This window comes from Caretta caretta, chromosome 24 (assembly GCF_965140235.1).
Source record: "Caretta caretta isolate rCarCar2 chromosome 24, rCarCar1.hap1, whole genome shotgun sequence".
Taxonomy (NCBI): domain Eukaryota; kingdom Metazoa; phylum Chordata; order Testudines; family Cheloniidae; genus Caretta; species Caretta caretta.
This window is the reverse complement of record NC_134229.1, coordinates 17,891,242-17,909,649: the sequence shown is the minus strand read 5'-3', so window position 1 is coordinate 17,909,649 and position 18,408 is coordinate 17,891,242. Positions and strand designations below refer to the sequence as shown.

Below are 18,408 nucleotides of genomic sequence, written 5' to 3'. Positions count from 1 at the left end.
CTCTGGCCGGGGACACTGGGGGGCTGAGAGCAGCGAGCAGGGGTGGGGCCTCGTCCTGAAGGGGCGAGTCAGGGGTGTCTAATCTCCCCAAGGGGAAGCTTCATCTGCTGCCCATGCTAGGAACACAGGGTTAGCAGAGGACCCCAGTGACTTCGCTCTCAAAGCACTCGAGAGTTACAGGTCTTGGAAATACCAAAAGTCCTGAGAGCCCCTCCTGGCGCCGTGGGCCTGATCTCACTCCGCATGGGAGTTTAAGGAACCATCTATACTTGAAAATTAAATCAGCATCGCTGTGTGTCGGCCGGGGTGTGTGACCAGGCAGGGGAGTGATCAGGCAGAGGTGGGGTTGGTGGGGCACAGAATTAACTCGTGAGTATCTGGGGTCCTGCGGTGACGCTGGGATCTGGGGGCAGAGAGGAACGAGGGGCTGCTGCGGGAAGACATGTTTGGTGCTCAGGAGTTGCCAGGTGTGCGGGCTGAAGGCAGTTGGGACAGGGCAGTGATGGGTCCATGTGGGAATGCAAAGGGAGAGTGGGGAGGCAGAATGGGCCAGGATTCGGGTCTGGGGTTATTCAAGGGGCGATGCACCCAGTGGTGCAGACTGGGGAAGTGGGTGGGAGCTGGCGAGCTAAGAGCTGAGGTCACTCTGCAATGGGGGAAAGTCCTGGGGCAGAAGAGGGGATGCCAAGCCGGGAGAGTGCTGGGGGCAGAGTGGATAAGGTGGGGGTCACAAGGAGGAGGAGAAAGGGGGGAACTCCAATCTGGGGAAGGGACACCCGAAGGAGGGCTGGGAGGTAGATTTAAGAGGGGGAGGCAGAGAAAGAGGGAGACCCTGGGTGGGAAGAGAGACCTGGCTGGGGGGTTAGTTAAAGGGGATATCGGGAGAGGGCAAGGAAAAGAGAACCCCAAGGATGGAGCGGGTTGTCCTGAGACGGGAGGGAGCCCAGCAGGGACAAGAGAGCCTGGAGAACACAAAGGGGGCAGACCTGTGGGAGGGGAGGAGAATGGGATGGAGAGGGCCAGAGCCAGGGACTTAGACCGTGTGTCCATTAGGGATCTACCCCGATTGCGGCCGTGCCGGGCCAGAGACCATGGGGCTGTACCTGGGGGACCTGACTAAGGAAATCTGGAAAAGGCAGGGAGGCTGCCCCACCTCGCTGCCCTTTCCCCCCAAATCCTTTGGACTGTTGGAATTGCAACAAGGGAGATACCAGGATGAGCTATGGGGAGATAGAGGGAGTATTGGGGGCTCCGGGGGGGGCAGGGATGTTGAGGGACCATGGGGAGATGGCAGGGGCTGCTGAGGGGGATATTGAGGGACCGTGAGGGGGGACAGCGGGGGCTCCTGAGAGGGAAATTGAGGGGCAGTGGGGAGCAGTGGGGGCTCCAGAGGGGGGATATTGAGGGGCGGGGGAGGGGAAGGCGGGGGCTCCTGGAGGGTAGGGTGACCATATGTCGGTTTCCTTGCTCACTGCAGCAGAGGAAGATCCACCTCGGGGCCCCGACTGGTCCCTCCCCTGCAGCCGTAGCTGCCGGATCCCGCCCGGCTTGAAGCCGGCAAGCGCCTCTTGCCGGGCCGCCTGCCCAACCTATGCCCCGGCCGGGAGGGGTGACAGGCCCAGCCCCGGCTCCCCACCCTGCCCAGGGGGAGAGGCCCAAAGGAAGGTGCCAACCGACAGGCGGGCGCCACGTCCCGGGCCTGCGCCCGCCACCCAGAGAGGGAGTGACGCTGCCCCCCACCCACCTCCAGCGTGAGGCCCGTGGAACGCATCCGATGTAACCATCACTGTAACATCACGACAACCACCATGCTCAGGGCATCATGAGCCTTCCGAAAACGCCCGACTTGACACGCTTTCCATCGGATACCACGCAATCCTTTCACAAGGATGAGCATGGGGGTGTAGGGTGTTCCCCCGAGGTACAGAGCGTCACACCGTGTAATGACCTTCGGGTTCGTTAAACAACCAACCAGTGAATGACACAGGAATACAACTTTTAATAAAACAAACGAGAGAGTTTCTGTCTGCGGGGACCTGCTGTGCACAGCTATACTGGGCTTCCAGGGCACATCACTAAATCCCTGCATTCATAATACAGTCCATTATGTGGGAGCGGCTCTTCATTATAATCCTCAAGAAACACATCTCGACAACCCCGACCCAGATCAGGGCCCCGTTGCGCCGGGTGCTACATAGACACACAGAGAGACACCGTTTCTGCCCCAGCTAGTTTACAGTCTAAGTCCACAAAGGATTCTTCTCTCCGCGTTGTAAGCAGGGGAAACTACGGCACAGAGAAGACTAGATGCGATGAAGGCCCCACAGTCAGGCTGTGGTACAGCAAGGCCTCCTGAGTCACACTCCAACACTCTGACTGCAACGCCATCCTCCCCGGTGCCACTAAACGGACTTTTTCTCTGCCACCTCCAGAGCCTCGGTGAGCACCCGGTGAGCATCCTCAGCGACGCCTTCCAGAAAGGAATGCAGGGTGCAGAAGGTGACTCTCCATGAGTTCGCTGCAGCTAGGAAGTTTCCACACAGTGGTACGAGGCTTAGGTAGTTTTTAATTTGTATCATGACATCACCCGTCTCCTTGTCCCCTTGCTTCCAGGCAAGATGAGTAGGCTTAGATGATTTAGGTTTACATGATGTTAAAAGCGGGTACGTTAATGGCCCTGTTCCACTAGCTGAAACTTTCCTCAACAGCTCCAAAGCATTTTCTTCAGAGATTTCCTTGGCCAACGGGGTTTTTATCACTTCCTTCAACTGAGACACTGGTTTCCTGACCTGTTTGGAGAGTTTAACGAGGGATTCTTCATCCAAACCAAAGACTTTGCAGTACTCGATCATAGATTCCACCAGGATGTCAACGTTACATGAGACAGAGGGGAGGGGGATGAGAACAGCTGCAATAACACACGACTTCAGGGCTCGTTTCCAGATCTGGTTCTTCAGGGCTTCTTTTTTCTTAACCAGGATTGGCCCTGAGATGTTGGGAAGCGCCAAGAGGAAAACGTGTCTCTTGTGAGAGTCCAGTTCATTGGCCAGAGTTTCCTGCAGTTGAGGTGAATCATACTGGTCGAATTCCCACCTGGAAATGAGGAAAACCTGTGGGGAACTCACACCTGCTGTCTTCAGCCTCTCCACACAGTCGTCTCGGATTGTCTGCAAGGTGGTCTCCTGGTCGTAGTTTCTTTTTCTTCTTTCATTTCTCAAGTCCTCATCCACTTTGGAGCGCACAAAGTAGAACTTCTTCCCCATCTTCTGGATCTCCTGGGCCAGGTCTGCGTCACAAGATGTGAAGCGCTTCGAAGTGACAATGATGAAGAAGTCATAGCGGGCAAAGCTGACCTGCTGAAGGTAGGAGTCAGGCCGGAAACTTGGTGTCCCAATCCCAGGCAGGTCCCACATCTTCACATTGGGAAGCGTGGGATGCAGATAAGCCATTGGCTCCATTGTCTTTTCTGTGATGCCAACCTCTGCCGCTCCTTGGTCATCGTCGGCTAACTCCAGCATGGCGTTGACAAAGGAAGATTTCCCAGATCCCGACTTCCCCGTGATGGCGATGTTGAGCTTGGCGTTTTTTGACAGCTCCAGGGCTTCCTGTGCTTTGGAAGCTGCTTCTGAAAGGTTCCCTGTTTCAAAAGCCGCCTTTAGCTCTTCAAGATCCTTCTCGGACATACCAGGGATTTTAACATCCATATCTTGAAATATGCTCCTTGATACCTCTTCTGCAGCAGCCATCTCCTTGGGGGGATGGGGGGAGAGAAGAGAAATATGATAGTCATTCTCATCTTTCACCCAACCAGCTGTGGTCCAGTTGTTAGAGCACTGAACTGGGACTGTCTAAGTTGCCCATTATTATTAATTATTAGTATTAATTATTTAATGTACAGAAATGACCCCACTTGATATTAGCGCACTGTCACTGCAGAGGTGCCACCCAAAATCAGAGCCCCCACTATGCCAGGGCTGCACAGAACCAGACCAAGACTGGGGCCTCCATTCTACCATTCTACTGAGATTAGGGCCTCCACGGTGGCAGGCGCCACACAGACCCTGGCGAGATTGAGGCCCCATTGTGCTGGGCACTAATATACATAATTAGTAACTACGGTTAGAAAATGGAAGGGGTCTGCAAAAAAAAATTAAATTTTTGCCAAAAAATCATGAACCAAAATATTTTGATTTGGGAATGCTTTTGTGATGCCTCATGGGAGTTGTAGTTCAGGTGCCTCATGGCCCCATTTGCTCTTATAGACCAGAGTCACTGGTTGTACTACATTTCCCATGATGCACCACACGTTCCCCTCTTGGAGAGAGAGCGAGGCAGAAAATACCAGAACCTCTCACCATAGTGCAACATGGGGAATGTAGTCCAGCCGGGGATCCTCACCCATAGAGGAGAATGGGGACATGAGGGAAATGAACTACAACTCCCATGAGGCATTGCAGCTGCCTTTTCAAGACAAAATAGCTTGGTTTTCTGCAATTATGGATTTTTTCAACAACAAAAGCAGACATTAGCAGACAATGAAAAACAGCCTTCATCACACCCATAAGCCCACAGAGCTATTGAGATGACGTAGGCTCGAGCATGCTGGGACACAGGCAGTGCCTATGTCCTCATCTGAAGCCTTGCTAAGTACTTGGTTTTACCATTGGCCCAGGTTCACCTCTGGTGTAAAACTCCACCGATCTCATTAAGCTGGTATTTTAAAGAATAAAATAATTATTAATAATGCTTAAGAATCCCATTGGAGCTACGGCCCATTGACCCCAGCTGGGACCTGGCCCCATTGAGTCCAGCGGAGCTATGGCCCATTCACGACAGGTGGAGATTCTGACATAGATTTTCCCACCATCTGACATGGGCTCTCCGAGCTCCAGGCCAGTGTATTAACCACAAGACCATTCTTCCCCTTGGCCTGTCTTGCTTTTGTACATTTTCTGACATGTCTGTATTGTGCCTAGCACAATGGTTTACTGATATGCAACTAGGCATTGGCACCCTGACAGCAGGATTGTCTGGCTATGTAGACTCCCTCCTCAGGCCCTACGCTACCAGCACTCCCAGCTACCTTCGAGACACCACTGACTTCCTGAGGAAACTTCAATCCATCGGTGATCTCCCTGATAACACCATCCTGGCCGCTATGGATGTAGAAGCCTCTACACCAACATTCCACACAAAGATGGACTACAAGCCGTCAAGAACACTATCCCCGATACTGTCACGGCTAACCTGGTAGCTGAACTTTGTGACTTTGTCCTCACCCATAACTACTTCACATTTGGGGACAATGTATACCTTCAGATCAGCGGCACTGCTATGGGTACCCGCATGGCCCCACAGTATGCCAATACTTTTATGGCTGATTTAGAACAACGCTTCCTCAGCTCTCGTCCCCTAAAGCCCCTACTCTACTTGCGCTATATTGATGACATCTTCATCATCTGGACCCATGGAAAAGAAGCCCTTGAGGAATTCCACCATGATTTCAACAATTTCCATCCCACCACCAACCTCAGCCTGGTCCAGTCCACACAAGAGATCCACTTCCTGGACACTACAGTGCTAATAAACAATGGTCACATAAACACCACCCTATACCGGAAACCTACTGACCGCTATTCCTACCTGCATGCCTCCAGCTTTCACCCTGACCACACCACACGATCCATCGTCTACAGCCAAGCTCTGCGATACAACCGCATTTGCTCCAACCCCTCAGACAGAGACAAACACCTACAAGATCTCGGTCAAGCTTTCTTACAACTACAATACCCACCTGCAGAAGTAAAGAAACAGATTGATAGAGCCAGAAGAGTTCCCAGAAGTCACCTACTACAGGACAGGCCTAACAAAGAAAATAACAGAACGCCACTAGCCGTCACCTTCAGCCCCCAACTAAAACCCCTCCAACGCATTATTAAGGATCTACAACCTATCCTAAAGGATGACCCAACACTCTCACAAATCTTGGGAGACAGGCCAGTCCTTGCCTACAGACAGCCCCGCAACCTGAAGAAAATACTCACCAACAACCACATACCACACAACAGAACCACTAACCCAGGAACTTATCCTTGCAACAAAGCCCATTGCCAATTGTGCCCACATATCTATTCAGGGGACACCATCACAGGGCCTAATAACATCAGCCACACTATCAGAGGCTCGTTCACCTGCACATCCACCAATGTGATATATGCCATCATGTGCCAGCAATGCCCCTCTGCCATATACATTGGTCAAACTGGACAGTCTCTACGTAAAAGAATAAATGGACACAAATCAGATGTCAAGAATTATAACATTCATAAACCAGTCGGAGAACACTTCAATCTCTCTGGTCACGCAATCACAGACATGAAGGTCGCTATCTTAAAACAAAAAAACTTCAAATCCAGACTCCAGCGAGAAACTGCTGAATTGGAATTCATTTGCAAATTGGATACTATTAATTTAGGCTTAAATAGAGACTGGGAGTGGCTAAGTCATTATGCAAGGTAGCCTGTTTCCTCTTGTTTTTTCCTACCCCCCCCCCCCCCAGATGTTCTGGTTTAACTTGGATTTAAACTTGAAGAGTGGTCAGTTTGGATGAGCTATTACCAGCAGGAGAGTGAGTTTGTGTGTGTATGGGGGTGGGGGGGATGTGAGAAAACCTGGATTTGTGCAGGAAATAGCCCAACTTGATTGTCATGCACATTGTGTAAAGAGTTGTCACTTTGGATGGGCTATCACCAGCAGGAGAGTGAATTTGTGTGGGGGGGTGGAGGGTGAGAAAACCTGGATTTGTGCTGGAAATGGCCCACCTGATGATCACTTTAGATAAGCTATTACCAGCAGGACAGTGGGGTGGGAGTAGGTATTGTTTCATATTCTCTGTGTATATATAAAGCCTGCTGCAGTTTCCACGATATGCATCTGAGGAAGTGAGCTGTAGCTCACGAAAGCTTATGCTCTAATAAATTGGTTAGTCTCTAAGGTGCCACAAGTACTCCTTTTCTTTTTGCGAATACAGACTAACACGGCTGTTACTCTGCAACCTGTTGATATGCAACTGGTGTTCCTTCATGCTACCACAATCAGCATGGGGAGGGATAGCTGAGTGATTTGAGCATTGGCCTCCTAAAGTTAGGGTCGTGAGTTCAAGACTTGAGGGGGCCATTTAGGGATCAGGGACAGTGGGATTAGTCCTGCTTTGAGAAGGGGGTTGGACTAGATGACCTCCTGAGGTCCCTTCCAACCCTGATAATCTATGAATCATAATAACTATAACTGTAATAATCCCTCACTCTTCTATGGCACTTTTCATCCACAGATCTCAAAGCGCTCTGCTAAGGAGGTCAATATTATTATCTTGTTTTCATAGATGGAGAAACTGAGGCACAGAGAAGAGAAGTGACTTGTCCAAGGTCAACTGGCCGGCCAGCAGCAGAGCTGGAAACAGACTCCACGTCCCCTGCGGTCCAGTCCAGTGCTCCGTCTATAAGTAATACAAACGATTAATCATAATAACTTTCCCCAGTGGGTGAGACACTCCACCCCCTGGTGTCCCGCTCCCTTGAGAGTCTCTGCATGGGGGCTACTGAACTAGTGGTGCTCCTAAACTCACGTTTCCTCTTCTGCCTCCAATACCTTGAGCAGGACCCTTTGGGCATCTTCAGCCACATTATCCAGAAAGCTCTGCAGGACGGTGCATGTGACCGAAGAACCCATGTGTGCCTCCGTGTGAGTGTGACGGGGCGCGACTCACCGCTGCGGTGCCCCCTGCTGGCTGTTCTGGGAATTAGCACTGCTCCCTCTTCCGGTGGAGTCTCACCGGCCGTCACCTCTGTTCCTGGACCCATGTCTCTCCACGGACCACAGCATTCTCTTCAGTGACACTGCCCTTTGGCTCTGCCATACTCTGTTTCCCCGTTCGGGGGGACCAGCAATCTCTGTCCCACCACTCCCCCAGTGGCAACTGCAGTCCACTATCCCGGGGCCACTTCCCAGGTGACTCCAGCACCCTCTTCACGCTTATCTCAGGCCTCAGCATGCTGGTCTTAGAGGCCAGTCAGAAGCGCGCTCTTGACCCCTTGTTCCTGCCCAGGAACGCTCTGTCGAGGGTGCTAGCTTCACACTGACTGCAAGGCAGCCAGTCCTCCCTCCTTGAGCTCCAGAGAGTAACTGAAGCTGCTCTGACGCCCTTCTTATAAGGGCCAGCCCGGCCCTAATTGGCTGTCCCACGCAGCCCCTCTCTGATTGGCTGCCTCCTGCACACCCTCCCTTATGGGCCAGTGTGAGGCAAACACTCCACCAAACTGCTGACCAATGGTATCGCATTGAGGATATTTCTGGTTCTTGTCATGCAAACCGATCCAGCCTGAGCCAGCAGATTCAAAGTAAAATGACTAGATATTTCTTTGCCTATCAGAGACCTTACCACAGCTCTCAAGTCCATGATGGGCTTCCCAACCTGCTGGGCAAGGTTAACCAGGGAGTTGTCATCCAAGCCAAAGCTCTTGCAGTAACTTGCCATGCAGTCCATCAATTGGGAAACGTCACAAGGAATGGATTAAAAATGGCAGAGATGGCGTGGGCTTGTACCCTGACCTGTCCCTGCAGGGCTTTCGTCTTCCTTTCGAAGATGAGTCTGAAATGCTGGGTAGGGCAAGGAGGAAAACATGTCTCTTGTGAGCATCGACTTCATCTGCCAGAGCTTCTTGCAGTTGGGGAGCATCTTACTGGTCGAATTCCCATCTGGAGATGAGGAAACCCTATGGGGAGCTCACCCCTTGTCTCCGCAGAAACTCGATGCAATCATCTCGGATTTCCTGCAGGGCACCCTCCTGGCTGAAGTTCTTTTTCCTTCTCTCGTTACAAAGTCCATGTCCACCTGGGAGTGCACAAAGTAGAACTTTCCCCCCATCCTCTGGATCTCCCCGGCCAGGTCAGCATGGGTGGATCTGAACCTGTGTGAAACAATGATGAAGAAATTGTAGCAGGCAGAGTTGACCTGCTGGAGGTAGGTGTCGGGCCGGAATCCTGGAATCCCGATTCCAAGTAGGTCCCACATCCTCACATTGGGGGGGTCTGGGATGAGGAAACACGACTGGTTCCTTTGTCGTTTCCATGATGCAAGCCCTGGCTGCACCTTCATCATCATCTTCCATCATCACCCAGCATGGCATTGATGAAGAATGATTTCTAGGAACTTGAGTTCCCCCTGATCGTGATGTTGAGCTTAGCATTTTTTGATAGCTCCAGGAATTCCTGCACTTTGGAAGCCACCTCTGAAAGGTTTCCTTTGTCAAGGGCGGCCTGTAGCTCTTCAAGATCCTCCTTGGAGATAGTGGGGAGCTTAAAATCTAAATCCTGTGATCTACCAGCCACAGCACCTTTTGGTAACTTCAATCCTTGAGGGGGCCATTTAGGGATCTGGGGCAAAAATTGGGGATTGGTTCTGCTTTGAGCAGGGGGTTGGACTAGATGACCTCCTGAGGTCCCTTCCAACCCTGATATTCTATGATTCTATGATCTTTCTGGGGGAAAGGAGAAATATGCCAGCCAATATTGACAGAAAGGGAAAATGGAAGCAAGGGAAGACAGAAAGGAGAATTTTTTAAGGCTGGTAGGACACCAGTAGATAGCAAACAAGACCATGTATCAAGAATAATCTTTACTCATCAGCATTAAGATTAACAGGAGAGAGGAGAGGTAGAAAAAATAATGACTCGGAGCTATGTGGTGGAGATCTCTGCTTGTGAAGAAATAGAACTTTGCATTAGAGCTGGGCGAAAACTTTACAGCAAGTGTTTTTTGCCAGTGGCTTTTCCATCGAAACAGAAATGTCTGTTTTCAAATATTTTTCAAGCTTTTATTAAAAAAAAACCCACTCAAAAATAGTTAGATTTTGTCAAAAACCTGAACATTTTTGATGCAAAATCCTGCCCAAAACCAACACAAAACACGCACACTCAATTTCATGGAGAGAAAAGGACCGACATTCCCCAAACAGCTCTTGCTTTCCTTATGGCAGATTCATAGACCTGAAAGCCAGAAGGGAACATTAGAGCATCAGCCTGACCACCCATATAACACCGGCCAGAGACATTCACTGATTTACTCCTGCATTGAGCCCACAGTTGAGCTAGAGTGTATCTTTTAGGAAGACGCTCTATTTTGATTTAAAGACCCCAAACGATGGAAAATCCACCAGACCCTTGTGCATCACCTTTTAAACAAGAAATGTGAATATCTGATCAGCAAATTCTCTCTAAGGGCTTGGAAGAGATTTTTTCCAAGTGTTTTTTTTTCCACAGTTTAATTTGAATTATCCCAGTTTCAATCACCAACATCCCCCCCCCCCTTTCCTCTCCCCGATATATTGTCAGTTTTCCCACAGGAAATTTGGAAATGAAAATGTTTGTGTTGACTTAAAATTCCAGTTTGGTTTCAAATAAATGGGGATTCAAAACAAAAATGCTCTGTGTGAAGTGGTTCCAAACTTCCGACCAAAAATTTTTGAACAAACAGTTTGCATTCAAAATTTCTCATGGGGAAAAAAATTAGTTTTCTGACCAGTTCTACTAATTAGATACATTTATACCCTGGCAAGTAAGCATATTCATTAGTGACTGGTCTAGTTTAGATCTTGTGACAGGGTCGGGCCAGATGGCTACAGGAGAGCAACAGAAGGCAGATATATTAGCCCCAGGTTAAGTAGGTCCCTTTTCCTTGTGTAAGGTAACAGGGAAGCTTCCAGAACAATCAGGAACCTTCTGGAGAAAATTAAGACAGACCGGCTGGTTAGAACACCTGCAGCCAATCAAGAAGCTGCTAGAATCAATTAAGGCAGGCTAATCAGGGCACCTAGGTTTAAAAAGGAGCTCACTTCAGTTTGTGGTGCGCGTGTAAGGAGCTGGGAGCAAGAGGCGCAAGGAGCTGAGAGTGAGAACGTGGACTGTTGGAGGACTGAGGAGTACAAGCGTTATCAGACACCAGGAGGAAGGTCCTGTGGTGAGGATAAAGAAGGGGTTGGGAGGAGGCCATGGGGAAGTAGCCCAGGGAGTTGTAGCTGTCACACAGCTGTTCCAGGGGGCTCTCTAGACAGCTGCATTCCACAGGGCCCTGGGCTGGAACCCGGAGTAGAGGGCGGGCCCGAGTTCCCCCCAAATCCTCCCAACTCCTGATCAGACACAGGAGTCATCGACCTGGATTATGGGTTCACGAAAACGGCCAAACTGAGGGCTGCTGTGAAGCTCCAAGGCGAGCAAATCCGCCAATAAGCGCAGGACCCACCAAGGTAGAGGAGGAACTTTGCCACAAGAGATACACAGATTCTTGATTCCAATGTAATAAGAATTTATTCAACTATAAAACCATTTCTACATGAAACATGATGACAGACCAAAGAAAATACAGAGAACTGATATTTTGAAGAACTAGCTATGAGAGAGAGATGTATAACAGGCTAGCATTGTTTATCTGAACATACTACCCTGTTAGCAAATATTGATCCTACTGGAAAAGGAATATGAGGGTTTTGCTGTGTCACTAGATGGGAGACTCATCTGGATTTAAGGGAGGTTGGAGTGGGTCTCTGAGGAGAGATGACCTAGGATGTGGGCAGAGCAAAGCTGAAGGAGGAACCCTGGGAGCAGCCTCTCCTAAGGAGGAGGCCTGAGCTGATCTTTGTTGTTTTACTGTTGTTCCCTTGCTTAATAAAGCTGATCTCAGGGTGGGTTTGGGCTTTGCATGTTATAGCAACTGTTGTTTATGCACTATAAGCCGCTTTGCGATAGTTTATATATTGCAGTCCCAGTAACGTGGAGAAGAGTTGGGTGAAATTTTTCAGTTGAATAGTACATTTTCTGAAGAATGAACTTCCAGGGTGACCAAAACTAATTACAACATTCAGGACAAATAACGTTGGCTGATTAAAAACTTTAAAAAAAAAAGTTAAGTTTGTTTTGACATTTTCTAATGGTTTGACTTTTTGGTTTCAAATGGTGTTTCATTTTGAAATGTAGCTAGATTTACTTAACTAAAAAAAAAAGGGGGGGGGCAGAGGGGTAAAAAAAAAATCCAGAAACAAAACCAAAAAAAAAAAAAGAAAGAGAGAGAAAAAATCAACTAGGGGCAAACAAAATATTTTGTTCAACCCAAAATGATTTTTTTAATTTTGTCAAGAAAAAAAAAATCAGTTTTCATTCTAAATGAACTGATTTTTTTTAAAGATTGCTTTGGTTCAGCCACTGAACCAAAAAAAATCAACTTTCCACTCAACCCTCCCCAGCAGACATTCGACACACGCCAGCCATGCCAGGGGAGAGGCTAAGAATCAGGGCAATGCAAATCAACCCTCCAGCAGATGAGAGGCCATTGAAATCCACAGACAGCAACAACCCAAACAACATCTTGGAATGGGAGCGGCACGTTCGTATCAGCAGCTTAGCGACCCATGGACATAGTTCTAGGGTAGACACTAGGCGTCTCACAAACACAGATGGGTTAATCCTCAGTACAGCCCTGTGAGGCAGGGTATTGTAACTTTTTTTAAAATGTAATTATTGTTTCTTGGCCCAGGAAATGAGGGGTCAGACTCGGCTTGATGGCGTTTCTCTGTCTCTCGATCTTGACACTTTCCCATCTTACTCCAGAGCTTTCTTGCGAACCCTTTGTGCATCCGCAGCCACCTTCTCCAGGAAGTTTGACAGAACGGAGTAGGACGTGGCAAAGGACAACCCGGCTGCAGCCAGGGTGCTAATCACTGGGACGAAGTAAAAGCATTGTTCGACTGAGCGGGTGAGGCTGCACCCAACCTGGACAATCTTCTTCATTAATACATCTCGGATGAGATCTTCCCCTTGCGGTGAGACAATAACAGCCTTGAGCTCTGCGACAGGCTTCCCAGCCTGCCTGGCCAGCTTAGCTAAGGAGTCATCGTCAAGGCTGAATTGTTTGTAGAAGGCGATCATGGATACCAACAGGAGGCCAACATCACAGGCAAGAGAGACACCTCTCATGGGAAGGACATTGATACAAGCTGACCCCAGGGATATTTTCCATAAGTGTCCACGCAGAGCAGATTTCTTCTTCTCTATGATTTCCGGAGAGAAGTTGGGGAGGCTGAGCAGGAACACAAGTCTCTGTAGATGCGGGAGGTCCTTCTCCAGAGTCTCCTCCAGCAAGGGAAAATCATACTGGTCTAAGTCCCAGTTGGAGAGAAGAAAGACCTGGGGGTCGATTGCTCCTTGGTCTCTCAGGCATTTCCTGGCGTGCTCCCTGATCCTCTGGAGAACATTCTCTTCGACGTAGGCTTGAGGATGAGCCCTTCTTGCATTGGCCAAGTCTTCATCCACTTTGCAGCGTACAAAATAGAACTTCTTCTCCATCCTCTGGATCTCCTGGGCCAGGTCGGCGTGGCTGGATCGGAACCGCTGCGAAGCAACAATGACAAAGAAGTCATAGCGGCTGAAATTCACCTTCTGGAGGTAACTCTCTGGTCGAAAATCCATCGCCCCGATCCCCGGCAGGTCCCACAGGATCACATTCGGGTAGCTTGGATGGGGATAAGCCATCGGCTCGGTCGTTGTTTCTATCACCCCGGTCTGGGCCGCGCCTTGATCTTCAGCACCCAAACCGCGAAGGGCATTGATGAAGGAGGATTTTCCAGAGCCCGTCTCCCCTGTGACAGCAATGTTGAGCTTGGTGTTTTCCAGTGACTCCAGATCCTCCCGAGCTTTGGCGGCTGCCTCTGCCTGGCCTCCATCCTTGAAAAGCTCCATGAATTTCTCATGAACCTTTAGCGCTGCATTGAAAAACCCCTTAGGGTTTGACTCAATGTCAATGCCCTTCGTCAGAGCTGAGAGAGACTCCATCTGCCGCAGAGAAGGAAATGGATATCACCGTTACTCTGAGTTGGTTTTTAAACAGGTGACTTAAAACGGTCAGTTCAAGTAGGAACTCAAGGCTGGATTAAGGCCTAGGGACTGTAATTGTAAATTCCTGCGTCCGTCAGCACAGACAATCCAAGAAGTTTTTGGAAAGCGTAGGGGACAATTTTCTGGTGCAAGTGCTGGAGGAACCATCTAGGGGCAGAGCTCTTCTTGACCTGCTGCTCACAAACTGGGAAGAATTAGTAGGGGAAGCAAAAGTGGATGGGAACCTGGGAGGCAGTGACCATGAGATGGTCAAGTTCAGGATCCTGACACAGGGAAGAAAGGAGAGCAGCAGAATACGGACCCTGGACTTCAGAAAAGCAGACTTTGACTCCCTCAGGGAACTGATGGGCAGGATCCCCTGGGAGAATAACAGGAGGGGGAAAGGAGTCCAGGAAAGCTGGCTGTATTTTAAAGAATCCTTATTGAGGTTACAGGGACAAACCATCCCGATGTGTAGAAAGAATAGTAAATATGGCAGGTGACCAGCTTGACTTAACAGTGAAATCCTTGCTGATCTTAAACACAAAAAAGAAGCTTACAAGAAGTGGAAGATTGGACACATGACCAGGGAAGAGTATAAAAATATTGCTCGGGCATGCAGGAGTGAAATCAGGAAGGCCAAATCCCACCTGGAGTTGCAGCTAGCAGGAGATGTTCAGAATAACAAGAAGGGTTTCTTCAGGTATGTTAGCAACAAGAAGAAAGTCAAGGAAAGTTTGGGCCCCTTACTGAATGAGGGAGGCAACCTAGTGACAGAGGATGTGGAAAAAGCTAATGTACTCAGTGCTTTTTTTGCCTCTGTCTTCATGAACAAGGTCAGCTCCCAGACTACTGCACTGGGCAGCACAGCATGGGGAGGAGGTGACCAGCCCTCTGTGGAGAAAGAAGTGGTTCGGGACTATTCAGAAAAGCTGGACGTGCACAAGTCCATGGGGCCGGACGAGTTGCATCCGAGAGTGCTAAAGGAGTTGGCGGCTGTGATTGCAGAGCCATTGGCCATTATCTTTGAAAACTCATGGTGATCCGGGGAAGTCCCAGATGACTGGAAAAAGACTAATGTAGAGCCCATCTTTAAAAAAGGGAAGAAGGAGGATCCGGGGAACTACAGGCCAGTCAGCCTCACCTCAGTACCTGGGAAAATCGTGGAGCAGGTCCTCAAGGAATCAATTTGAAGCACTTAGAGAGGAAAGTGATCGGGAACAGTCAGCATGGATTCACCAAGGGCAAGTCATGCCTGACTAATCTAATTGCCTTCTATGACGAGATAACTGGCTCTGTGGATGAGGGGAAAGCAGTGGACATGTTGTTCCTTGACTTTAGCAAAGCTTTTGACACGGTCTCCACAGTATTCTTGCCAGCAAGTTAAAGAAGTATGGGCCGGATGAATGGATTATAAGGTGGATAGAAAGTTGGCTAGACTGTCGGGCTCAATGGGTAGTGATCAATGGCTCCATGTCTAGTTGGCAGCCGGTATCAAGTGGAGTGCCCCAAGGGTCGGTCCTGGGGCCAGTTTTGTTCAATATCTTCATTAATGATCTGGAAGGTGGTGTGGATTGCACCCTCAGCAAGTTTGCAGATGACACTAAACTGGGAGGAGAGGTAGATACGCTGGAGGGCAGAGATAGGATACAGAGGGCCCTAGACAAATTAGAGGATTGGGCCAAAAGAAATCTGATGAGGTTCAACAAGGACAAGTGCAGAGTTCTGCACTGAGGATGGAAGAATCCCATGCAGCGCTACAGACTAGGGACCGAATGGCTCGGCAGCAGTTCTGCAGAAAAGGACCTAGGGGTGACAGTGGACGAGAAGCTGGATATGAGTCAGCAGTGTGCCCTTGTTGCCAAGAAGGCCAATGGCATTTTGGGATGTCTAAGTAGGGGCATTGCCAGCAGATCGAGGGACGTGATCATTCCTCTCTATTCGACATTGGTGAGGACTCATCTGGAGTACTGTGTCCAGTTTTGGGCCCCACACTTCAAGAAGGATGTGGATAAATTGGAAAGAGTCCAGCGGAGGGCAACAAAAATGATTAGGGGTCTGGAACACATGACTTATGAGGAGAGGCTGAGGGAGCTGGGATTGTTTAGTCTGCAGAAGAGAAGAATGAGGGGGGATTTGATAGCTGCTTTCAACTACCTGAGAGGTGGTTCCAAAGAGGATGGATCTAGACTGTTCTCAGTGGTAGCTGATGACAGAACGAGGAGCAATGGTCTCAAGTTGCAGTGGGGGAGATTTAAGTTGGATATTAGGAAAAACTATTTCACAAGGAGGGTGGTGAAGCACTGGAATGCGTTACCTAGGGAGGTGGTGGAATCTCCTTCCTTAGAGGTTTTTAAGGCCCGGCTTGACACAGCCCTGGCTGGGATGATTTAGTTGGGGATTGGTTCTGCTTTGAGCAGGGGGTTGGACTAGATACCTCCTGAGGTCCCTTCCAAGCCTGATATTCTATGATTCTATGATTGCAGCAGAATCTCATCTTTCAGTTACTAAAAAAGAGAGAGTAATTTCCTAACCCTAGTGACTGGTGAGAAAAACTCAAAAATGTGATTACATGTAGGTACATTTGAGCTAATGCAGGACTGCTGCCTGAACCTGCAAAGAGCCTGAACTCATCACTCTGAGGGGGTAGCTGTTCTGTGCATCTGACTGGGGTGTTAACTCCCTGCCCACCCCACCCCACCCCAACCCAGCAGGGGACTATGTGTGGGGCAGAAGGAGAGGAGCAAAGCAGGCCTGCCTCTGCTATCACCACCCCAGGAGAGACACCTGGGCCGACGGGGGTAAGTTCTAGGGGATCCCACGCCTGACACCAATGCCTCTGTGCATGAGGGGAAAGCGAATGCAAATCCAAGTGTGTGCATGGGTGTGTGAGCTGGGAGGCTGGAAGGGCTACAGTCCCTAATTATCATAACTGATCTGTTCCCTATTGCCGTATCCTGAGCTCCAGTCAGAATTGGGGCCCTGTCACACTGGCTGCAGCCCAGACATAGCCCACCCTGGTGAGCTCATGGACTATTCAACCCTCTCCGCTTCTCCCCCTGCCCCGCGTAGTTCAAGCTTCCCCTGGGAGCAGGGCACCCACCTGCCCTTTGCTAGTCTCCCCCCGGCTAAGGAGTAGCCCTGGGAAAGTGCCCAGCGAAACCCAGCCCAGGGCGAGTGCCCAGCAGGCCTCTGGAGTGCTGGGAGCTTGCAAACATACCCAGCTGAAAATGCAACTACGGCCAGTGACTGGCAGCAGCTCCGGGAACCGGGAAGGGGCAATTTAACCCCCTACCTGGGCAGAAACTCTTACCGGCCACCCGAGCTAGCAGGATGTTCCCCGCGAAGCACAAGAGACACCCCGATGCAGGGCTCTGTCTGCTTCCCTCTTCGGAGTCAAATGGAAAGCAAAAACTGCAGAGAAAAGCAGCCCTGTGAAATTTGCAGCCGCACCCTTTCCTGCCGGATAAGCTGCAGCCAGCTCTGAGTTCCTGCATATACCAGAGAGCGGTACTGGACAGATGGACAGACAGACACGGTGGAACCCCCCAAAATGTCAGGATTGCGTTCACAAAGAAAGAAAACACTGAGTATGGAACAGAGGCTCATTTAATTCACTTTCAGTCAAGTAGACAAATTTAGTTGTGGTGCAAAACTGCTCATTAAAGCACTAATCAGCGGCTGTCGTTTGATTGGTTTTTATTCTACCCCCCCCGCCCTCCCGCCCTGCCCCAGCACGCACCCACACCCACACCGAAAAGTTGTCCAGGCCTCTGAAATAGCAAAATAGGGGAGGTAATGGATAGAGAAATGGAGGAAGAGAGAGAGAGAGAGATGGGTGTGTATGGAGGATAGATAGATAGATAGATAGAGTGGCTGGGGATGGATAGATAGATAGATAGAGGGGTGGGGTGGGGGATAGATAGGTAGGGGATAGATAGAGGGGAGGGTGTGGGGATAGATAGATGGATAGAGGGGGTGGCGAGGGATGGATAGAGTGAGTGAGTGTGTGCAGGGGTTTGGACAGATGCGCTGCGATGTCTCACAGAGGCCCTCCTGTGTCGAGAACACTCCCAGACGTTCCCCACGTGTTAGGAGAGCTGTTATCCGGGGCTATGACCCAGCTGGTTGCTGGCAGCTCAGGGGCAGGCAGTCCTGGGAGGGGTGTCTAGGGCTGGGCTTTCCTCAAATGCTCCGGATGTTGGATGCCTCCATCTCTGAGAACGTAGCCCATGGTTCACTGGGCTAGTTTGTGCCAAGCTGAGAAGCGGCAGCTCCCACGGACCTCAGTGGGCGCCGCTCTTCCCTAAAGGATCTGCAGCCGGGCACAGGCATGCAGAGGTGGGACATTGCGGCTGAGGGGCTCAGTGGGGGGCGCGCTCCCCTTGGCTGTCAGGGCTGGCCCCAAAGCCCCAGTGCGGCGCTAGGGGGCACTGTTCAGGGAGCGGGGTGGGTAGTGGGTGGCTCCATCACTGTCCAGGCCCTGCCC

The 18,408-nt window shown here is 50.1% G+C and overlaps 1 protein-coding gene and 1 pseudogene across 4 annotated transcripts; both read right to left on the bottom strand.

Moving 5' to 3' along the window:
* Positions 1-1,979: 1,979 nt before the first annotated feature.
* On the bottom strand, positions 1,980-17,331 carry LOC125625604 (interferon-inducible GTPase 5). 4 transcript variants are annotated; one of them, XM_048827877.2, is made up of 2 exons: positions 17,233-17,331; positions 1,980-3,749 (listed from the first exon to the last, which is right to left on the bottom strand). In XM_048827877.2, exon 2 carries the CDS (start codon positions 3,744-3,746, stop codon positions 2,403-2,405), a length of 1,344 nt encoding a protein of 447 aa, XP_048683834.2. In that variant the 5' UTR covers positions 3,747-3,749; positions 17,233-17,331; the 3' UTR covers positions 1,980-2,402. The 4 variants fall into 4 exon arrangements, with proteins under 4 accessions (XP_048683834.2, XP_074978956.1, XP_048683835.2 ...); XM_075122855.1 differs by having other exon boundaries at positions 17,215-17,327; XM_048827878.2 differs by having other exon boundaries at positions 1,980-3,746; positions 17,233-17,327.
* LOC125625788 (interferon-inducible GTPase 5-like) lies at positions 7,741-9,832 on the bottom strand (annotated as a pseudogene).
* Positions 17,332-18,408: the final 1,077 nt, after the last annotated feature.